The sequence below is a fragment of the Falco rusticolus genome, chromosome W, assembly GCF_015220075.1.
Source record: "Falco rusticolus isolate bFalRus1 chromosome W, bFalRus1.pri, whole genome shotgun sequence".
Lineage (NCBI taxonomy): Eukaryota > Metazoa > Chordata > Aves > Falconiformes > Falconidae > Falco > Falco rusticolus.
Genome location: NC_051209.1, coordinates 20,455,400 through 20,479,572, shown reverse-complemented (window position 1 = coordinate 20,479,572; position 24,173 = coordinate 20,455,400). Strand labels below are relative to the sequence as shown.

Below are 24,173 nucleotides of genomic sequence, written 5' to 3'. Positions count from 1 at the left end.
TGTTAATCAAGAAATGGATGAACAGCTGGATCCAAGGTGCTGCTAGGAAAGGAGGATGACTTTGTTCGCTTTCCTCCTTTCCCTTACCTTTCCAACAACCTCAGAAAGATGAGGCAGTATCTGCAATGTATTTTATTTTTTTTCTTATGTCTCCATGGATGAGGAAAGCTTCTTACAACCATATGCTTTATAAGTAATTCAGGAATAATTAGTTCACTTTCATTCTATTCCATCTTTTCCTCCATCCAAAAACATTGGAAGGGAACAGGCTTCCTATGCTTGGGTAGGGAGACTTGGCTTCTCTCTTTTTCCCACCTTGTCACAGCTGTTCTGAAAATGCCAAAGTAATCTACAGTTGCTGTTAATTCTGCTGTAGAATTTATAATCTTGTGTTTGGTTGTCAGCTTCTCACAGTACTGTGTTTTCCCAAGGAATGCAAGTTAGTGCACAAAAGTGGTAACTCAATTTTCTGTAGTATCAGTTCCCAGTGATCATTTTAGTGAAGCTGGCTTAGAGGCCAATATAACTGCTGTAATAGTAGATTTCAGTCTGTATCAGATAACATTCTCTAAAACAGTCTCGCTTACGTTGAATAATTTCTTACAAAATGGCACGTATCATCAACAAATCTATTGTATGGATGTATTAGAAATAATACTTATGTGCCAAGATAAGCTTATGTATTTCTGCTATTTTTTTTTCCCCTTCAGAAATTAGTAAATGAGACATTCCAGAAGCTCTGGTTTACTCCAACTCCACACCATGATAAAGAAGCAATGACCAGGAAAATACTAAACATCACTGACGTGGTATGTTAAGCAAATTTGAATTAAGTTGTGTGTAAAATTTGATTATGTTTTTAGTATCTTTGAAATATTGCCTAGTCTTTTAGAATACAAAAAATATGCAAGTAATTTGATTATCAGGTGGTTTTCTTTATTCAGTGTCAGGAGACATATGCTAGAATTATTCATCTGATGGAACAGGCTGTAGGAAACTTTAAATGCTCACTAATCTGCTGGCAGTCATAACTGAGACCACGTTATATTCAGGTTATATAAAACACTTGTTCAGTTAAAACACAATAAATTTCTGTTATATTTAACATTTTCCAGGAAATGCTAGTAGCAGCATATAGTTAAGCCTAATTAAGAGGTTGTCTCTTAAAAAAAATTTATGTCCTCAATTGATAACATTTATTTTGAAAGATTAATAAACTGTTTTAGTAAATACAGGGGTCATGTTCTCACTCAAGGTAAACTAGTATCTGCATAATTTTATCTACTTTTTAGGAGCAGCAAATTAAATAACGTGTCTCAAAAAACCCACTTGTTTAAAATAAAATGCTTATACGTTTATAGTGAAAACGTGTTGTGTAAAACCACTGTGCTGAGAAGGTATTTTAATATCAATTATACCAAGGTGTAAATATCAAATAAAGGTAGTGACTTCGCTACTTAAAATTATGGGTTTAAACTCCATCATGCTTTTCAATATTTTTACTAAATGGTAGTGTAGCGTGCGTTTTTCCAGACTGAGAAGTCAGTTGATTTGACTTCAGCTTAATTCTCAGTTCTCCAGCCAATTCTATTTTGGAGCACCTGTGAGCTGTTCCTGACATACGATACCAGTGAAAACTTAGTTGGTTTATATTAAAACATGTATATGCATATATATACACACATTCATTTTTTATGTCAGGCTTGTATTTGTGCTTTAATCAGTACAAAATGTTCTATGAAACCAAAATTTGGTTTATGCTAGAGCCAACAATCTCCAGTAAAATGGATAGGTCTTGTGTTGTATGGGATACAAATTCTGGGATTGCTTAAATGGTGAGAACTATTTTTCAAATGCAGAAGACAGTTTCTGATCTCCAAAGATATTGTACTGAATGTATATGAAAATATATCTATGCATGTTTACTGATCTTTTAAGATGACATCTGTATTGAAGTAATTTTTCTTCAGATGCATTTTTTAACCAGTTTATTCCAAAACTACTTTTAGGTTGCAGCTTGTAGAGATACAGGGTATGATTGGTTTGAACAGCTTCTTCAAAATGTAAGTAATGAATTTTGAATGTATGGCGCAATTGTAAGAATTTTAACATTTCTTTTGGTACTAAAACACATTGAAGGGAGACTATAAGAGCAGCCCTTTACAGTAGACAAATTCAATTCATACCCTTTAAACATTTGAGCTTTTTTTAAATCTTCATTGGTGTAATTTTCTTTGTCTCCAACATTACTTTCTTTCTTTCAATATGATCTGTTTTAAAAATAATTCACTTTTTGTTTTGGGGAGAGTTTTTGGATTTTTATTTTTAATTTCATGGTCTCTTCAATAACGAGTGACATAACATTAAGTCCACAGCGAAGATAATTCTGAAATGAGGCCTCTAGTGTATTGTGGGGGTGTGTGTTAATGGTAGATAAGTGTATTTTCATGTCAAATATATTTGTTATGCAGTTTATAGAAGCAGTGAATCTTCAGAGTTTAGCTTACTTCTACATTATATTTTACTCTGATTTTTCTAATAAATGAGCTTGCTTTGTTTATATCTCAGCCTGTGTTATTTTTCTCCTCTACAATTTGTATGCACTTGTTAATTTTCAAGAAAAATTAACAAAAGCATGCATGGGGGAATTGGAGGTCTCCAAAGATTTTACTTTAGCCTAGAGTGCCATGAAAATAGGTAGCCAAGTAAACCAAAGTGCCTCAATGCCTGCACTGAAGTAAAAGCTATAGTATGGGTTCAATTAAATGAACTGATTGAAATGTTCATAGAACTATGTTTCATCTTAGTTTTATATTTTTGCTTAGTGTCAAAAACAATGTTCCTTTTGAATTTGCTTTTTTTTGTTTTTTTCTAAGCGTTTTAAAAAGCCTTCTAACTCCTATTAGTTACTGCTGGCAAGTATGACTACATTATTGTTTTCTGCATTATTTCATTAAGCACAAAGTTAGCTTTCATCCCAATGCAAAAATCAGTAGAACTGTTCTGTTCTCTTTTGTCTTTTTGTTGCAGTTATTTTTTCTTTACTTATCTTGCATTTTGGTTTGATTTTATATTTTTTTTTGCTTCCCTTAATTTTTCTTTACCACGTAACTTTTATGGAGAAGTTAATTGCTTTTGTAGTGCAAATTCCTTGTGTATCTGTAGTAATTGTTATAAAACCAGCATGTATCCAATATAAATGAATGCACTCTTAATACTAAATCATTTTCTGTTTCATCTGCTATAGCTGTTGAAGTCAGAAGAGGATGCCTCATATAAACCTGTGAAGAAAGCCTGTACCCAACTTGTTGATAATTTAGTTGAGCACATTCTTAAATATGAGGAATCTTTATCAGGTAATATTGTTTACAACCCAGTAGCTCCTTTGAATTTTATGTGATACTGTAACAGTTGTGGTTCAAATTACTATTGTGAAAAGTGACTGTTACAGAATTCCTATTATGAAATTGATGGTAATGAATTTTTGCATTTAAGTTCATTGTGAACTTTTAAGCACTGTACAATAATAAAGCTTCCCTAATTTTCCCTAGCTAACCACAATAACAGAACTACTTTTAAAATAAATTGTTCAAACTTTTAGATCACTAAAACCAAAACAAACATGGCAAGCTTTATTTGCATTAATACGTTCTACAGTTGTAATAAGAATCATTAGCTGGGCCACTCTTCTGTGTACAGTAAGTAGCTTAAAAACTAGTGATGTCTTTGAAGCATCTATGCTTCTTATATCACATATTTTGAGAACGTAATGTGTTAACATTTGTATGTGATCGCATCTAATCTAATAAGAATATTCTGTATTGGTCTTGAAATATAAGTTATGAAAGATATATTCATGTGATGTTTTGGTCATATGTTTTCATTGCTCAAACATTACTTTGTGTATTTTCTAATTTTTTTGCAGATTCTGACAACAAAGGTGTGAATTCTGGTCGATTGGTTGCTTGCATAACCACTTTGTTCTTATTCAGCAAAATCAGGCCCCAGCTAATGGTCAAACATGCCATGACCATGCAGCCATACCTGACTACTAAATGTAGTGTAAGTAGAGAAAATTAGAAAATCAGTCTTCCCCCTCCCCTCCCCCCCGATAATTAAGATAGGAAATAATTGGCTCTCTTATATGCTTGATGAAAATGAAGGTAGGAAAAGAGAAATAAAAATTGTGTTTCTATTTCCTGAGCATCATATCTTCTGAAGATATTAGGTTCTTTTGATGAGCTCTGTAGCTTCTAAGATGCTGTTCCTCACCCTCTACCTCCACATTTTACAGTCAAATGAAACTGAAACCTGTTCTGCCTCTTTCCCTTGAGGACTAAAGCCTAGTTTTTCACCTGTTATGAAAGAATTTCTTAAAATTGTTTTGGTTTATAGTCACAGTCTTAAAAGTAGTTAAGATTTAACATGAATCTTAAGACTAAATGTATGGTTCCATAAGATAGAGTGATCTAACATATAGCAAATATATCAGAAGGAAAATATCCTGCTCTATCTTCTCCAGCATTTCACCTCTCCCTTCCCTAGCTTTGGTGTTTTTGTATTCCCCTGTAAGACAGTTTAGCTCACAAAAATGGTAGAGAGCTATAATGCTTAACCCCCTGCTCTGATAAAACGCCCCCCCTCCTCTGAAATATTGCATCACTTTCTGCCATTTCTATTAACACAGTTGGCTCAGTGAAGGTTGTGATGAACCCCTGATCTAGCAGAAGGAGCAGGGCAGGATCATGCAGCCATGGCTCAAGGAAGAGCTTGGCTGTGTGGGTGGCAGCAATCCGTTACATCAGGTCAGATGCTCAGGGAAAGGCAGGCTTGAGAATACTTGTTATTGGTTTAGCTTGTAGGTATAGCCTAGCACTTTACAGGTTCAGCCCTGGAGCATTCTCTAGGCACATCTAGAACAGACTTTTAGAGCTGCTTCTGATCAAACAGTATAGGAAAGGGTTATCTAATTATTTACTTGCTGCAACATCTCTTTAGTGCATTACGTAAGTTTTGTACTTATACAGTTAAGAGATGAATTGTACAATTACCACTGTCAGCTCAAATATGTTAAATAGCTTGATAGTAACATTTGGGAATTATCCTATTGTGATTAGTGAGCTTGATTTGTCAAAAAAGTCAATTTCTAGCAAGATGTATATTTAATATATAAATGTTTTCCATAGCTTCTTCATTTACAATACATATACAGTCATGATAATGCAAATCAGTAATCATTTTAATTGTAAATTCTGTATTCATCCACATTACTATTTATTTTGTTTAAGCCACATTCAGCCATAGCACAACTTCATTTGTTGCCAATACATGTTGCCAGGTGTTGTGTGTTCTCTAGCATGCACGTGTTATGAATGGTTTAGGTCACTTAAAGAATCATTATCAAAGTTATTAGTGAAATAGTTTTAATAGGAATTTGTGGGAGTGAGACTTCACAAAGTTCAGTGACAAGGTTCACTCTACTACTTACTACAGAGATAAATCACACAAAGAAGAATCAAATTAAAATTAAGCTGGAATGCTTTACATGGAGACTAAAGATGTAAAAGGGTAGGAGAGACCCTCCTGTTGAGTCACGAGATTCAAAGTGTACCCTTGATAGAGCTTAGGTTTGGCTAGATCCAGTCCTAGTCTCAGACTTGGACAACGGTTTATATCTAAAGGATGTCTAAGGTTTATTCACAATTTAAGTTCAATCATAAGATTCTAGCAGCACTTAACCTTTGACTATTTTTAACATTTACAAAGTGAATCAATAGGATTTGCTTAAATTACAAAAGTGGCTTTAACTATGGATTTGTAATGGCAATACTTGTTATGAGGTACCTAAATCAATTCACACACACATGCACAAAGGAATAGATGTGTGTGTGTATATATATACACATATATATAAAAAAATGTACAAAGGTATACCCATTAAAAGTTCCCCTTGAGTTCAGTGAAATATTCACATTGAATGCCTTTGCATTTCTCAGCGGGTGAAGGGTTGAGCCTCGAGGAGTGGGGGTATCAGCCCAGGCTCTGTTGTTAGTTTTCGGCAGTGGTCCTCCTAACTTTGCAAACTTGGAGTTTACAAACTCTGAGAGGTGTCCCACTCAGAGGGAGATGCTGTTTGCAGCCCACTGTGGTCCAGGAGAGCTCAGAAGGGCCTCGCTAAGACCACTGTTTATAGGTTCAGAGATGATTGGCTTTAGTCAACAGTAATTTTCTGTCCTGGCCACAATCCAAGTCAGTAATTCCTGGGATTTTTCAAAATTCCAGTGACAGTGGTACCATACCACTTGGATTCAGATAAGGAATGTTCCCAGACTTGTTAGGGGATGTTATGATTCAGATAGGAATTGTTTCTGATACAGTCAGTGCCATTTTCCACCTCAGCCAGGCAAAAAGTTGCTAGTATGATCAAGGGATGCTTATCCATCCAACTCATTATGCAGAGGCTAAGGCCTATTGGGGATTCCTGAGATCCTATAGCGGCCCAGGGGAGGGGGTGAGATGCACCACCTTGTGTCAGGAAGAGTTCCTTTTGAATTGTTGTAGGACTCAAAAAAATTATAAGGACCAAAAGTTTTCAGGTCTGCAATAGCCTTGATGGGAGGTGAAGTTCTGCTTCTACCGATTATTTTTTTTCTATAAGTTCTGTAGAGAACAAGAACTTGCTTTCAAAATAATATGTAATTTAAAAGCAGATGTAAACTACATAAATATTCTTTTAAATCTTTGCCAAATATCTTACATAACATACATAATTGTATAATATTATGTAATTGTATTGTATTAATATTAATTATGTAATGTTAATACATATAATTACATAAGAATAATAATAATAATACTTGGCTTATAGGTAACACAGACAGGAATGTTAAGTGCTATAAATACTGTTGTTTCAGACCCAGAATGATTTCATGGTAATCTGCAATGTTGCAAAAATATTAGAACTTGTAGTTCCATTAATGGAGCACCCAAGTGAGACCTTTCTTGCTACTATTGAGGAAGACCTCATGAAACTTATCATCAAATATGGCATGACGGTAAGCTTTTAATTGCTGCTATTCAGTTGATTCCATTTCACATTATGAAATACACGGTTTAGACTTAAAGAAAGTCTGTCTTCATTATGAAAATAACTTTTGAGCCATGAAAAATCAATGTTCTTTTGGTTTACTGGTGTTTGTATGTGGTGTTATATTTTAACAAGTATAAGTTTGGGCAGGTTTTCAGAGCAGTCTAGGAGATGGACATTACATCTTTTAGGTCTTTAGTTTTGGTTCTACATAGCTTTTTCCTACATAACTTAACAAAAATCTGGTTTAGCTTCTAAATATAGAACTCATTTGTTCTTTCTTGATCCTAGGTTGTTCAGCATTGTGTGAGCTGTCTTGGGGCTGTTGTGAACAAGGTCACCCAGAACTATAAATTTGTGTGGGCCTGTTTTAATAGATACTATGGTAAGTAAAATCACAACATATAATTTGTAGAGGAATGAAGCTGGGTTAATTAGCATTGATAATATACAACTGTGGGCTGGCTTCAGGGGCGGTGGGTTGGCCGATGTAGATAAGGTGCAGCTGTGGCTGGTTCTGTTAAGTGGTTGAGAGCCAATGAAGAGAGAGCAGCTGAAGAAGAGGCAAGAGGAGAGAGGGCATGTGCTTTGGAGGAGGTGAGGAGAAAACAGCAGAGGGACTGGCATGAAGAGTGTGTTGGTATGAGATGGTAAAAGACCTTGTTGCAGCTTGATAGTTTGGAGAGCGCTGTGACAATAATTGTCACTTCAGTTTTGGTTGTGAGTCTTGTCTTGGGGATGCGCCATGATTAAATACTGTGATCAAAACTTTTATCTTATTGTAGGTGCACTTTTGAAATTAAAAAGTCAATACCAAGAAGACCCCAACAGTACAGTACTTACTGCCAATAAACCAGCACTCCTTAGATCACTTTTCACTGTTGGAGCATTGTGTCGGCATTTTGATTTTGATCAGGAAGATTTTAAGGGCAACAGTAAGGTAAAATAACTTGTATTTACTCTCCGTGTCTTATGTATATTAAATGATCCACTTTGATTTGCAAGCACACTGTTTCTAGTCCCTCAAAGCTATGTATTTTTTCATAATGTGTACAATATAGCTTTTTGTAAATACATGGTTTTTCTCCTTTTTATAAGAGATTAAAAACATCTGTTTCATCTTCAAATAGTTATTTTAATTTTAATTTCCTCAGGTTAACATTAAGGATAAAGTACTTGAACTGCTGATGTATTTTACAAAGCATTCAGATGAAGAAGTACAGACAAAAGCCATTATTGGCCTTGGTAAGAAATATTGATAGTTTTTATTATTATTCTGCTATAGTAAAAATCCATGCATTTCAGCAAGAATTCATTTATTTGTGTAGTGGCAGGGGAGTTTGTTTGATTTTAAATCAAAGTTCACCGCATGTCTTATTTGAGAACTGGCTATAGAAATGTAGTCAGAGGGATACTTTGAAGTTGCATAATTCTGCAGCAGATTGGATGCTCTTGACAGCTAATGCTTTTTTGATGTGTGACCAAGTCTTAAAAAGCATCAGATTTCCGAAGTAATGGAGATGTTATTTTTTTTCCCACATGCAAGTATGTTGTAACTCAATCTCATTTTTCAGTCCACAGGGTATGGTTAAAGAATAACTAGAAAAAATGCTGGAAAAACTTTGAGAATTTTAAGTGTAGGGGCAGATATTCTACAGGAGTCAAGGGAATTCTGGCAGTTTATACCAACTGGAGGATACTCTGAAATTTCAGGAGGCACTGAGATGATGTCATAGTCTAAATATTACAGTTTGGCTTGAGAATTTGGTAGTATTTCAGTTTTAAATAGATTCTTTATCTGAAGGCATTAGTGTGGTATCTCAGTGACTTGCAGTAGTGCATAAAATACCATTGAGTGGTTTGTATTACATTCATCTTCTGCTCAAGGACCAAAACTGTATATGTGAGAGACTCTTGTTTGGGCAGATAGGCCTTGGTTTCTGGAAGAGTTCAGTTCATGGTTATGGCTTAGTCAAAAGCTGTCTCGCATACATGTGAGTTGCGTTGTATGGATTAATTATGGACAAGAATTTGTCTCCTTACATTGCTGTTTAGATGGTTTTTTAGATATCCTACTTCAGCTCAAGCTAGGGAGGACTCCAATGATAAGGACAGAGACTGAATCTTGGTTTAATATTCTGTGAGGAAACAATTTCAGACAGCTGAGTGGGATTAATGGCTTTAGAGTTGCCTCTGTTGCAGGAGCAATGCTACAGTGTTCTGGACTAGCTGGAAGTTTTTCTAGGCATTGTATCAAGATGCACAATGCTTACTGTAGTCCATTCTAATTTAATTGTCCTCTACAGAATATTGCCCATTGGTTAGGGACTGTCTTCCTAACCATAGGCGTAATTACTTTACTCATGGATGCTGAGAATGTTGCATTTATCAAAAATGTTTCTAAATTGTAGACTGAACTGTGATCAGTTTGGGGGAAGAGGAGAAAACAGGGCTGGCTATCAGTAGGCATTCTTCATATATTTTTTTTTTTTCCTCTGCCCATAAGCATGTCTGTATTTTAATGAAACCTCAGACAACTATTTTCAGTTATATATTAATCTCATCTAAGTAGTGGTTGCACTTTGAGGGTTGCTGCTGGATGTACAGAGATGTGGTAGGCAGTGCAAAGTTCTAACTTACAGGCTGGTAATTGAGCCAAGTTTTCAAATACATACAACATTTGTGTGCAGCAATAAGGTGAAAATTACTAACAAGGTAATTCAACATGTATATACAGTGAAGGTATCATGTGAAGAGCATGTGCTTTCCTATCAGTAATTATTAGTGTGTCCTTTCAGTAAGGACACTCAACAGTTTTAGCCTTTGTTTTGGGATGTGTCACTGCTCTTGAGGGATTAAGCTTAACCATAAGCTTTAATAATTATGGTTATGCTTCTCTTCTAGATGTGTACTTGCAAGGCAGATTGAGGATACAAAATTTTGTTAGTAAATTTAGCTAAACCTATAAGTATCTAATAGGTAATGACTTACTCGCCCAAGTTCAGTGCTTACTCTTAAGAGAGTGAAAACAAAGGTATGAAGAGAAGTGGTGTGAGGGCAGCCCCAAGATGTGAAGTCAGTCCTTAAAAGAACACAGCAGATGCCTTTTTTCATCTCCTATGACAAATTCTTATGCCAAGTAAGATTTCTTCCCTGCTTACAGGAGATGGAAAAAATAAGAATTTCCTTGAGAATACTGGTGGGTTTAGACCAGGGGTCCTCAAACTTTTTAACCAGGGGGCCGGCGCGGATGAAGGGGCAGGCAGTCATCTACGGCTGCTTGGTTCCCCCCCCCCCCCAACCCCTGGCGGGGGGGTTCTGTAAATACCGGGGGCCGGATTGAGGACCCTGGGGGGCCGTAGTTTGAGGACTCCTGCTTTAGACTCTCTTAAGTGAATGAAAGAAGGGAAGAGTTATGGATTGTTAAACATACATGCAAATGCTTTTAATTTTTAAAATTAACCTTAAGAAATGGGTTGGATTTTCTTAGAGGTGTTCAAGTTATAAACATCAATATACACCTGTATAGAGTGTACAATTATACATACTTCAGAGGAGCATCACTAATTTTTTTCACCTCTCCCCTCAGTCTCCCCTGTCTTCTCTCCTATTCCTGTTTTGAGACTGAAATGAGATCTTAAACACACTGAGGTCTTGCCCTAGACTTAGCCTTTACCTACGTTGTCTTTTCTGTGTGCACAGAGCCAGTTTTAAAAACCTGATTCAGTCTTCCTTTTGTTCAGCCACTTTTATACATTGCTTTTGCATACTTTTATTTTGTTTTCCCCCATTCTTCTATTATGTTTATGTTTTCTGTGTTCATTCAGAATCTTAGTTTTCTGTGGCTGTGAAAAATACTTAGTGTCTGCTTTTCTCGCAGTCTTAATAAAAAATGAATCAAGTAGTTAAACACAGTTTAAATTGGGAAGTTGTGTTCCCATTGCTGTTTATTTTATGATACACTGTAAGAATGTCAGCAGTGCTTCTAAATCTACATATGTGATCTAAAATTATATATACTGTCACTAATTTAGATCAAAGTTTTTATGAAGCAAAGACTTCCCTGATTAAGAATAACCAGTTCTTTGTCAAGGGTAGGGATGCAGCTAAAAGCAGTTCTATAGTGTGTATCTTCCAACAGATGTAGTCTTGGGAATGCTTCAGATAGTTTTCAAGAGAAGATCTTAATAGGTATATAAATAATGACAGCAAGAGGTATAAATTTTGTTTTACTGTGTTCACTATGTGTTTTTTTCTTTTAAGATTTTATTTTTTTAATACTCATGGTATTTATCAATTTTTCCTCATTTGCTCTGCCTCCATATGAATAACTCTTCACAGTTTGAACAGAATGTTTTTCTCAAAATGTATTAGAAAAGCAATAGGTAATTTTTAGCAATGTTCCTCCCTTGCTTTTGGGAGATCTCCTAGTCATTCAGATGCAGACCATTACACTGGACATAACTCCAGACCTGTGTAATTCTTCTTAGTGCAACTGCCCTGGGTCGGCACCCCATCTTTATCAGAGTCATAGCTAATAGAACTGTCGTAGCTAATAAAACTGTTGTGGCTATATAAGCCCTCCTTACAAGCTTAGAATGTCCATACGAAAAAGCAATACTGCTTGTAGTAGGAAAAGCTATGCTGTTGGGAGGAGATAAACTTCATACCTCTATTTTGAAGAAAGACTTAAAAAGCAGAAATACAATTTCTAGATAATAATGTGGAATGCTTCCTATTTTTTCATCCTTAGGATTTGCATTTATACAACACCCAAGTTTAATGTTTGAACAGGAAGTGAAGACTCTGTACAACAGCATTCTTTCAGATAAGAACTGTTCAGTAAACTTAAAAATCCAGGTGTTAAAAAACCTCCAGACCTACTTGCAGGAGGAGGATACACGTATGCAGCAGGCAGACAGAGACTGTAAGTGTTGAGTTCTTCTGTGCTAGAGGCATGCAAAACCTAACTTTCTTGCATACGGTTACTATATACATGAACTGAGTCACTATAAGATTGTTATCAATAATATTGTACACAAAGTATCTCTAGAATAATTTTCAAAAATTCATTATGTACATACGTATATTGAGAAATTAGCTTATTATTTACTTTCAAGGTGTATAAATCCTGAAAGCAATCCAGAATGCCTAATTGCTGTAATGATGGTAGTAATAGTTTTTATCAAAATTTTCTGTAAGGTTAATTTGCAGATACAAAATAAGAAATATTTTAAAAATTAAAATCTTTATTGAGGAACAGGACTTTAAAGTAGTGTCTCTAGTTTTTTGAAGTCTATTTGCTATCACTGCTCTGTTTCATGAGATCATAAACCCATTCTAAAGACAACTGGAATGTGTATGTATTGTATAAGCTTAAAGATGAGTGCACATCAAGTAATGGCAAAGTAAATGATTATACTGTGCTGAGTGTGCTATTGCTGTTGTCCTTTTTACAGGGAAAAAAGTAGCAAAGCAGGAAGACCTAAAAGAAATGGGTGATATTTCCTCAGGGATGAGTAGTTCCATCATGCAGCTATATCTCAAACAGGTCCTTGAGGCTTTCTTTCATACTCAGTCCAGTGTACGCCACTTTGCTCTAAATGTCATTGCACTGACGTTAAACCAAGGTCTCATCCATCCTGTTCAGGTATGGTGGGCTTTTATGATGGAAGGTTTTGTTATTCAGGTTTTCGGAGGTTTTTATGCTTGCTAGATACATTTCTAGTTTTATCTTTCAGCTGTGTTATAGTAATTTCATATTGTAGCAAGGGGCCTTTACAGAAAGCATATTTTGAAATCTATTTTATGTTGTTTACCCAGTGAGATTCCAAATGCTGTATTTTCTTGTCTTTAGATCAAGATGTAAAAGCCCAGCCAGTGCCTAAAGAGCACTTAAAAATGTACATTGGAGCATATTTCTGTTATACTTATAAATTTCAGGTGTATGGCAAGCTATTTTCTTTGATTCTTCATCCTGAAAACTGTGTCAGCCTGCCTCCGCCTCAATCCCCATGTCCTCCAAACACTATGGAATTCAGAGTCAATGTCAGAACTTCAGTTATCTCCATTATTCTTTGCTTGCATAATAGTTTTGTAATTATTTGTTTATACCACAGCCATTGTGCATGTTCAGTCATAAGTGGTGTTTTCTTTTTTTAATGGTATTTCATTGTAGTGTGAATTGATTTTACAGTTTTAGAGAAATGGAAATACTACCTGAAACCTCATACAACTTCTATCGTTTGTAGTGCTGGTCTGTTGTGTATTTTTGTACTGTTTGCTTGCAAAAAAGTAGTCAGGTAGTAAGTTGCATATAGCTTCCTATTCTAGTTTCTGCAGTAGTCAGAACATAACAAGAACAGTGTAATAGAAGAACAAAGAGTGAGAAAGAGGAAGTACAATGAATAATCATTTCATTTGTTTTTCAAGTGTGTGCCATACTTAATTGCTATGGGCACAGATCCAGAACCCTCTATGCGAAACAAAGCTGACCAGCAGTTGGTGGAAATAGACAAAAAATATGCTGGGTTCATTCACGTAAGTAATTCTAATTTATGCTTTTACAAAATACTGTTATGTTCTTGGGTGACTTAACGCTTCAATAGACCTCAGCTGCAGAAAAGGAATGTAAAGTAACAAATTCTCATGGTTTAACCCCAGTCAGCAACTAAGCACCACACAGCCACTTGTTCACTCCCTGCCCTGGTGTGATGAGGGAGAGAATCAGAAGGGTAAAAGTGAGAAAACTCATGGGTTGAGAGAAAGACAGTTTAATAGGTACAACAAGAAGAGCTGTGCACGCAAGCAAAGCAAAACAAGGGATTCATTCACCACTTCCCATGGGCAGGCAGGTGTTCAGCCATCTCCAGGAAAGCAGGGCTCCATCATGCATAACGGTTACTCGGGAAGACAAACGCCATCACTCTGAACATGCCTTCCTTCTTCCCCCAGTTTTATATTGCAGAGCATGATGTCATATGGTATGTGATCCCTTTGGTCAGCTGGGGTCAGCTCTCCCAGCTGTGCCCCCTCCCAACTTCTTGTGCACCCCCAGCCTACTTGCTGGTGGAGTGGGGTGAGGAGCAGAAAAGGCCTTGACTCTGTGTAAGCACTGCTCAGCAATAACTAAAACATCTCTGCATTATCAACACTGTTTTCAGCACAAATCCAAAACATAGCCCCATACTAGCTACTGTGAAGAAAACTAACTCTATCCCAGCCAAAAAACAGCACACAAATAAACAATAAGTAGCTGTAATGAAGATCCCAACTCTTTCCCCTGTTTGGAGATTTTGCTTCTTAGAAATAGAAAGTATATAATAATTTGAAGCATCTCTTCCAGTCTAAAAATTCCTTTAATTTTTAATTCACAGTAGTGTTGTGTTCACTGAATAGTATACAAGAGCATTTATTTGGTAAGAGGTAAGGACAGCTGTTTCATAATGTTTAGCAATGATTTTCCTGTGTCAGTAGACTAGGGAAGAAGAACAGCTTGTAAAAGTAGAGGTCCTTGGTGTATATGTATTAGAATATTAAGGCATCAAGGTTTTATAAATTGTAATCTAAGCAGAAGCATAGAAAGGTGTTAAGAACTGAGGGATCTTGCTGAAAGGAAAAATCTGAGGGCACAGTGAAGACTTGTAGAGTTTGTGGCACAGTGCCATTAGTTCTGCTTAAGATCTGAAATTGAGCTACAGCACCCTCTCCTTATTTCAGGTCCCAGTCTTGGTTGAGTATGTGTACTACATTGTGGGACTTCCTAAATCTGATTGTATTCAACTGAAATTGGAGCACTGCACTGTTCGTGGAACCCAAACAGATACCTAATCCAGTAGGTGAAGGCTAGCATATGAAATTTGCTATGGTAGGCAGATGGGATTTAGGACAATGTATAGATGAATAGACAACTACACTGAACAGAAGCAGAGGTGGTATGAGGAGAGTTGGATATGCAGCCTAGCTAGAGATTGTTTGTTCTGAAACTAGAGCAGAAGCCTTGACGTAAGTAAAATCAGCTGGAAATTACAGAATATATGCAAAAACCCCTCACTTTCTGTTTTTTAGTCCTATTGTACTAATGGACTCAGTTGTTGGTTTCACAAGTGACATCAAGCATACACATTTGGTAAAATATTTTGTTCGTGTATGAAAACATTTCAGTATTCTTGAAAATCGTTTAAATTGGAATACCTGGCTGCAGTGGGTAAACAGATTAGCTATATGTTCTAACAGAATTTATGGTGAAAGACATTTTGCTCTTTGCCACAAATTCTGTCTTTGTTTGCCAACTCAAAAGGTAGTAGTGCCACCTCAGTGCATGTTTGAAAGTTAAACCTCAGATGAGCATCCACTTAAAAGGAAGTAAGCTAAAACATGAGCTGACAGTTTCTTTTGACAGGCATTTGTTTAATTTTCCACTTTCAGCTTTACTGTTTAAAAGCAATGGTTTAAATAAATACTTTTCTATTTCAGATGAAAGCAGTGGCTGGTATGAAGATGTCTTATCAGGTACAACAGGCAATCAATACTTGCCCAAAGGATCCTGTAAGAGGTTTTAGACATGATGAATCATCCAATGCATTGTGTTCACACCTATACTCCATGATCCGAGGGAACCGTCAACACAGACGAGCGTTTCTAATTTCTTTACTCAACCTCTTTGATGATACTGCAGTAAGCATCACTTTCCTTCACTTAAAAATAAAATACAGCATTACAAGTTTAAATTCTCCTTTTACGGTGTATTTTTATGACATAATTATTGAAAGCTTTATTTCCTTAAGGTACTTTGGTTTGCTTTGTACCTATATAATAGAATGCATTTGTTACATTATTTCCAATCAATCCAAACTGAGTACAGAAAGGTACAGAATAATGCAAAAGTATCTTCAGGTATGACTAAATTTTGCATATATACATGTTGTTTAGAGCAGGTTTGGGGAGGTATGTAGAATAAAATTTGTGATCATGTTTTTGCTCTAGACTGTTAGGAACACGGGATAAGTGTATAAATCTAAGATATTTGTATGTATATTTACATGTAGTTTTGGGTTTTTTTTTAACTTCCAGAAAACAGAGGTGAATATGCTCTTGTACATAGCAGACAATCTAGCCTGTTTTCCTTATCAAACGCAGGAAGAGCCGCTGTTTATAATGCATCATATAGACATCACACTATCAGTTTCTGGTAGCAACCTACTACAGTCATTTAAAGAGGTATGTATATTTATATTTTAGTATATTTATTATGGCAGCAACATATCTTCTCTATAATTTGGTCAATTTTTCAGTTAATACAGTACCATTATTATGATATGGACCAGTAGTGTTACTTTGTAACCAGTAGTTAAAAAACAAGCAACCTTTTCTGTTCTGGCCTGCACCTGGTAGACACTAATTAAAAACTTTTCTTACATTGCTGCTTATGTTATTAAAAAAGAATGACAAATTAATTGGAATTAATATTAATTGCATGCATCTGGGAAGTACATGAACCCAGAATTATAGTGAAATATTGGTTTATTGTGTTTGATTGTTTAATTTTAATAATCTAGTTTGCTGTTTCTTTTGTTGTCAAATAGCTGATGACAGTTGCACATGTGTCATCTGGGAGATTTTATATGCGTTGTTTATTGCAAGAAAAGTGTGCAATATGTCTTAATGTAGCATATAAGAACCCAAATAACAGTATAGTATCTGTTGTTATGGCAGTACACAACCCTGTAAGAAAAAGGCCTCTGTTTCTTAAAGACTTCAATGTCTTTGTTTCCTGGACAACTTTAACAGTAGAAGGTCTAAACTGTTGGGAAACAAATCCATTTCTAGAATTTCCAATCTGACTGACTAGTAAGTACAAGTCAGAGTTGATACCTGAAAAGTACACTGCTTTGAATTCTCATCCTACTAAAGTAGGTTTTTAATCTGCTAGAAAGAAACAGCATGTTATTCAGATGGGGGACTAGTGTGTAGCATCAGCACATAGAGGATGAGATCCTATTTGGGACATCTTAAGTTCTGTGTTATGAGGAATCATACTATGTGCAGTAATAACACAAGTGTGAAATTCTGTAGCTTTATAAGTAGTAGAACTGATTATTAGTAATACTGTATATAATGACTTGGGGGTTTCTCTGGTCAGCAGTGCAATTAGTGTCATAGAATTTTAACAGAGACAAGGATTAAAACCAGCTTGGACTAGTCTGTACCAAAGTATTTATGGAAATATATGTAACATGAAAAAATTATATTCAGGTGAAACAAAAATGGAATTGTCTTCCTGTTTCATTGTATTTGGCCTTCTACTGCATTTTACTGTCTCTGCTAACAAACTTGAGCAGTGCTTTTAAGAATAACATGCCAGTGGAGTACTTACTGCTTCAGTTCCTTCTTTAACCACCTTGCAAAAAAATGTGGACTTTGGATCACTTTTTCGGGGGCCTTGGATTATAATTCAGCATCTTTTTGCCATAAATAATTTTAATCTTTCAATATCAAGTTACAAATTAATAACATTGATCAGGAAATTCTACTGAATTTAAGCCAATAATGATTTTTGGAAAGATTTTTTTTAGAAATGTACATGATGGTACTTACCATAATTTTGGAATATGTGTTAACTTCTCTGTCTCACAGTCTATGGTGAAAAACAAAAAAAAGGAAAGAAAGCCTTCATCAGATGAGGAGACCGAGAGTGACAGTAACAGTGGTAGCGAGAGCGAAATTGAGGAGGAAGCTTCTAAGCCTCGGAGGTTACGGAAACGAGTAGACTCTGATTCAGATTCTGATGAAGAAAATGATATAAATTCTGTGATGAAATGTTTACCAGAAAATTCAGCTCCTTTAATTGAATTTGCAAATGTCTCCCAAGGCATATTATTACTTTTGATGCTGAAACAGCATTTAAAGAACCTCTGTGGATTCTCTGATAGGTAAGGATATTTAGATAATAGGCCATCATGTTATCTAGACAGTTGTTTGGAAGTTGTTGTGTGGGGTTTTTTTAAAGTTGATTGTTAATAGTTGTTTAAGCAATAGAATTGTATAAGAGAAAAAACATGTAATAGGTTGAATGTAATGAAACTTTGGCTTAGAAAAAGCAATGATTTTATTTCTTACCAGGATGTCCATTGTATACAGAATGCTTAAAATATAACTACTTAGACTGAAGATTTTAAAAGTTTTTCCTTGAAATTGCTTTGGACTTTCCTTAAAAGCTCTTCTCTTCTGTTTTTTTTAAACAGTAAAATTCAGAAATATTCTCCATCTGAATCTGCAAAAGTTTATGATAAAGCGATAAACAGGAAGACAGGAGTTCATTTCCATCCAAAACAAACTCTGGATTTTCTGCAGAGCGATATGGCTAATTCCAAGATCACTGAAGAAGTAAAGAGGAGTATAGTAAAACAGTACTTAGATGTGAGTAAAGTTGCGCTGCAGAAAATCTGAAATCCTTTCAAACTAGGTAACACACTATAAACTGAAAGTAGATGCTGATGTATTGGATGAACATTTAAAAATGTTAAGTTCCTGGTAATCTTATGTGGTATACTGAAAACTCAGTTTCCTTTCAGGATGTTTAGCAGGATTATCTTTCAAAGACTTCTAATAAATTTAAATACAATAAAAATGAATTTCAACTAAAGGATATTAATCTTTGTCCTGGTTTTGGCTTTTTACAGAGTATCTTCTAATTTCTGGTATCCATCTTGTATACCTCTACTGTGTAACTTGTTCACTTTATCCCTGTTTCCCTCATAGGAACAGAGACCAGATCTAGTGTATTTACATTTCTCCTCCCCCTAATTCTTTAAAATATTAACTAGAGCAATTTTGGAAACACAGGAAGAAACCTCTTGCATATCTACTAGAAAATGAAAGTTAAAAAAGTTTGTAGAACAGAACCCAAGCTGTTGAAGTTTGTAAGTTGTCTGCCATTTGGTTTACTCTGTTTCTTTATCTTTTCATTTGTTATTTAATGTAGTGTGATATGAATACCTATTTTAAAACTTAGAATGTGGACTGATCTGTGTTTTGGGTTTTTTAATAGTTCAAGCTCCTTATGGAACATTTGGATCCTGATGAAGAGGAAGAAGAGGGAGAGGTGTCAGCTAGCACAAATGCTCGGAACAAAGCAATTACCTCGCTGCTTGGAGGAGGCAGCCCTAAAAACAATGCAGCTGAGACAGAGGATGATGAAAGTGATGGGGAGGATAGAGGAGGAGGCACTTCAGGGGTGAGGCGGAGGAGGAGTCAACGTATTTCGCAGCGTATTACGTAAAATTATTTTTGTGCTTATAAATGTCAGTCTATTATATTAAATGTACACCAAGTAATGTAATCTACATGGAAGAAAGCATTTTGTAGATAGAGATTCTCTACTTAACCATTTATACAACTTTTGTAGAAAGTTTAACAGAAAAGACAATAAAAACCAACCAAACTAGAAAATGAGATTTATCCCCTATAAAAATTTATTAATTTTCCTTTGGAATGTACTATGTGTTATCCTTCTTATTGTTGCCAAGTTTTTATGTAGCTTTGATTTATGTGTATATATAATTTTATATATCAATAAGAGATAAAGACACGGGTACAAATTAAGAGTATGTGGTTTTACAAGGATATGTTAACCCCTTGGCGCTGGCGGTGCGTCTCATTGCCGGCAATGGAATGTGTGCTGGGAAATCCCAACTCCCGGCGTCAAGGGATTAAAAGCAATAAAAGCAATAATTTCACTAAAGTTCTTTTGTGTAACACTTGGTCTTTTTTCCCCCCCAATGTTTTAGTCATTGAGAAGGTCAAAACGAAATTCAGACTCTACGGAGTTGGCAGCACAGATGAATGAAAGTGTTGATGTCATGGATGTCATCGCTATTTGCTGTCCAAAGTACAAAGACCGACCACAAATTGCAAGAGTAGTACAGAAAACCAGCAATGGCTTCAGTGTTCAGTGGATGGCAGGCTCCTACAGTGGCTCCTGGACTGAGGCTAAGCGCCGTGATGGCCGCAAACTGGTGCCTTGGGTAGACACTATTAAAGAGTCAGACATAATATACAAAAAAATTGCTCTAACAAGTGCTAATAAGCTGACTAATAAAGTTGTACAGACTTTACGATTGCTGTATGCTGCCAAGGATGGAACTTCCAGCTAATGAATTTGTACATGCAGCCAAATTTACAGGAATTGAAATAACAGGAAAACTTGAAATATCAACTTTATGGGGGAAAAAAAAAAACCACACACACACAAAAAACAAATCAGTTAAATGAAGAGTAAGAATGGAACCTGGGATGCAGGAAAAAAGAAGGAAATGTTTGGTAAACACTTCTGTGGGAGCTTCCTTCGCTGTTGTGCAGCAGAAACTTCTCAGTTCATTTTTACTCCCACTGTATTATAGTTTAACAAAAAAATGTTTATATCTTGGAAAAAAAAAAACCTTTCTGTTTAAAAAAATAAGTGAATGTTGAAAATTAGTCTGTTAATGTTCTTAATAAAGTGTTCTTGGAGTTTAACCTAGCAGCGGATGGCTTTCTTTAGCTTAGCCCAGTTTCCAGGGAAGCATTGTTTTTCCAGGCTGTAAAATGGCAGAATCTCCTGGATATATAATTTATTCTGTTGAAGGAAAAAAGCATGCAGTATCTATGACCTATTTGCAGGAGCAGTTTTTGTAAATGTAGATTTTGATGTATTGGGTCACCCCTAAAATAATACATGAGAAAAGGGATCCCCAGCAAATCTGGTGGAATGAATACTGCAATAAATTTTTTTACTACTTTGTTACTTGTCTGTTTCCATTTGAATTTCTTATTGTAAAGATCTGTTTAAATCCATTTATATTATTCTTCAGTCTTTTATGTAAAATTTACTATATTAGTGGTTTTCAAAACAAGACATAAAATATTGTTTATACAGTTTGTATAGGCTGACTTCTGAATAATTGGTATCTTTTTATTTTTATCCCTTAAAGGGTGTAAACACAAGTTAACTCCAGGGTTTTATTGTATCCTGCAATATTTAGTATTAACTATATGATTTAGCACTGTGTCAAACACATTTTCAAGAGTACATTTTGATATAAAAAGAAACTATAGTTTATTCCTTGTATGCTTCAATTTATTTCTAATGCTGTCCAAATGGTAATTTATGATAGTTTAAATTTTGGGAAAACTGAATGACTATTCTGCCTGGGCTATCTGGCCATGCATGCATTTCTCTGGGTTAATATAGAGAGGCCTTGTGTCAAAAGGAGATAGCTACCACTATCTGAAGAGTGAATGGGTATGAATCTGGGTAATTAAGTTACATTCCTTCACAAATGAATTTTTTTAAAAAAACATTTGTATATTAGCCTATTTTGTTTTACTAATTGAAAGATGATTTCACATTTTGTAAATTGAAAAAATGCTATTGAAAGCTTTCAGAAGCATTTGCTTCAACTGCTTTACCATAAGCCTTTCATAAGCAGTCTGCCTTCCTAGAGAGTAACAAAAGCAGCAGATTTGCAAACAGAAAATCTAAAACTACTAAACTTTTTAGGGGAATATTAAACCCTGCTATGTTTTCAAATGTGTTTATCTAAAACAGGTGTTCCTCAATAAGTAAAACTTTCTCTTATGTTTATTTTCTTTTACAAGTTTAATTTATTGATAGGAGACTTTTGATGAAACTAGCTTGCAGAATTCTAATGCATTATTAGATTTGTGAGGGATAGTAACATTATTCCAAAATACACTCATGTACAGAAAAAACATTAAACTGAATGAATTAATTAATCTACTCCTCAGAATCTAGTTAGTAATTGTTCCCATGGGAAATGCCTTTTTGCTGTTTCACCACTGGAATTTTTATAAAGACAAATATTTTCTCACCTTTTTGTTTTCACCATTCATGGTATTTTCTTCATTGTACAAAAAGCCACATTTTGTGCTAAGATAGGTATTTTTAAAGTAGGGAGAAGTAGAAAAAGCAGTCACCCCTGTAGCTCTGGAACCAAAATGGGGGGGTGTACATAAGTGCTGCAGTGCAGTAATTGATACAGTAACAGAATTTTATTTTTTTATATTGACATAACTTTGTAGTATTTTTTTTTCCACACATAACTACTGAATTTTTTTATTCTTACTGCTCTCTCCCTTTGATTGCAAGTTCTGTACATGGAAACTTGTCGCGGTAGCTTACCTAACAAAGGGATGTTGTCAAGCTTTTAGAATTAACACTAACCATATTGTACTCTTTAAGAAAACATGGACACTTCCACAATCTAAATATAAAAGAAATAAATTATTTTTAATCTTCCATTTCAGTACTGTAAAATTACAGACTAATTCTTCAATATTTTCATTATATGCACTATAAAAGGTCACAATACTTTTGTCAAAACTTTAATTACAAATAAGTATTTTTTTAATTATTAAGTAATGCCCTTTTATATTTTTTAAGTTCTCTATTACTTATATTAACAACTCTAAAATCTATAAAGGTAGTCATGGGCAATATTCAGCATAAGTATTTTAACAAGGTGTGGCCATTAAAAAGCTATTTAATATTTAAGTCTAACTTTAGCCTTTGTTTTGCTGTTGTGGTGTCGCTAGTGAAAATACTGTTACTGTGAAATAATTGGATTGTGATCAACATATTAGCTCTAACATGAAATACCTTGTAGCACTGAAGTAGATCTTAAATGTATTTGTGGCTCATGACAAAAAAAAATTTGTAATTGAGTCTGACTCATGGGTGCTAGTTAACCAGCAGGATGTTCTGCCTAAACGCAGGTGTTAATAATGATCCAGGATAATGAATGGATCAGTTCAGTTGATACTTACTGTAAAGATAACACATTTTAACTCTGAGCGCCAGACAGATATTAACGGAATTGGACTCAAATAAACACCTAATGCTTTTGTTATGTGCCAACACTCAGAAGTCTCATACACTAGAAACAGCAAGAGCCCAAGGCAGAAGTTTGCTTCCACTCACCAAAGAGCCATGCTGTCATGGCTTAACCCCAGCTGGCAACTAAGCACCACGCAGCTGATTCCTCACTCCCCTCACAGTGGGATGGGGTATAGAATCAGAAGGGTAGAAGTGAGAAAATTCATGGACTGAGCTAAAGACAGTCTAATAGGTACAGCAAAAGCCACACACACAAGCAAAACAAGGAATTCATTCACTACCTCCCATGGGCAGCCAGGTGTTCGGCCATCCCCAGGAAAGCAGGGCTCCATCACACATAATGGTTACTCGGGAAGACAAATGCCATGACTCAGAACATCCCCCCTTCTTCTTCCCCCAGCTTTATATTGCTGAGCATGATGTCATATGGTATGTGATATCCCTTTGGTCAGTTGGGGTCAGCTGTCCCTACTGCATCCCCTCCCAACTTCTTGTGCACCTCCAGCCTACTTGCTGGTGGGGTGGAGTGAGGAGCAGAAAAGGCCTTGACTCTGTGTAAGCACTGCTCAACAATAACAAAAACATCTCTGCATTATCAACACTGTATTTCATCACAAATCCAAAACATAGCCCCATACTAGCTACTATGAAAAAAATGAACTCTATCCCACCCAAAACCAGCACACACACCATAATCATACAAGCATTTCCATATCCCTCAGAGACATCTTATCATTAAAGTACTGAGTTGTAAAGGGTGAGTTCTTAACATTAAGTAGTGAGGTTTTAAATTTCATGCTTCTTTGACAGAATATTAAGGTGTTATTGTTATATACAAATAAACATGAAAGTATTTAAAATAAATGTTGTAAGAATTTAGTTTGGCCCATTCCAAAATGAAACTTGCAAGTTTTTGTCCTAGAATGTACATGCACTTTGTTGTTCACTTTCTCATTATCCTCACAATGCTCAAATTATGCCTTGGGCACCTATAAGGCATCTAGGGAACCCTTTTTTTAATTATTCTGAGAGAATTCTTGCCAGTTTATGTTCAACATGTCAGAAAACTACATAGTTTCTACATGGTTCAAATGTGGTTTCCCACCTAATTTTGGAGCTCTCTGTATTAGAAAGGGTTGTGGGTTTTTTTATTGGTATACATGTAACTGTATGCGCTACTTGCGGCTACCA

At 35.5% G+C, this 24,173-nt stretch overlaps 1 protein-coding gene across 11 annotated transcripts in view; it reads left to right on the top strand.

The window, feature by feature from the left end:
* Positions 1 to 20,870, top strand: part of LOC119140657 (nipped-B-like protein) — a 167,618-nt gene extending 146,748 nt beyond the window's left edge. For 5 of the 11 annotated variants that reach the window (XM_037372162.1, XM_037372165.1, XM_037372160.1 and 2 more), the window contains 17 exons: positions 711 to 809; positions 2,010 to 2,063; positions 3,248 to 3,356; positions 3,926 to 4,062; positions 6,915 to 7,055; positions 7,379 to 7,472; positions 7,873 to 8,027; positions 8,242 to 8,332; positions 11,841 to 12,014; positions 12,547 to 12,737; positions 13,520 to 13,627; positions 15,563 to 15,763; positions 16,160 to 16,306; positions 17,723 to 18,018; positions 18,331 to 18,505; positions 19,137 to 19,322; positions 19,876 to 20,870. In XM_037372162.1, the coding sequence (XP_037228059.1) occupies positions 711 to 809; positions 2,010 to 2,063; positions 3,248 to 3,356; positions 3,926 to 4,062; positions 6,915 to 7,055; positions 7,379 to 7,472; positions 7,873 to 8,027; positions 8,242 to 8,332; positions 11,841 to 12,014; positions 12,547 to 12,737; positions 13,520 to 13,627; positions 15,563 to 15,763; positions 16,160 to 16,306; positions 17,723 to 18,018; positions 18,331 to 18,505; positions 19,137 to 19,322; positions 19,876 to 20,241 (2,724 nt within the window). In that variant the 3' untranslated portion in view covers positions 20,242 to 20,870. Of the gene's footprint in view, positions 1 to 710; positions 810 to 2,009; positions 2,064 to 3,247; positions 3,357 to 3,925; positions 4,063 to 6,914; positions 7,056 to 7,378; positions 7,473 to 7,872; positions 8,028 to 8,241; positions 8,333 to 11,840; positions 12,015 to 12,546; positions 12,738 to 13,519; positions 13,628 to 14,806; positions 14,922 to 15,562; positions 15,764 to 16,159; positions 16,307 to 17,722; positions 18,019 to 18,330; positions 18,506 to 19,136; positions 19,364 to 19,875 lie in introns of those variants that run through there. The other 6 variants (XM_037372157.1, XM_037372156.1, XM_037372155.1 and 3 more) reach the window with 4 other exon arrangements.
* The last annotated feature ends 3,303 nt before the right edge of the window (positions 20,871 to 24,173 follow it).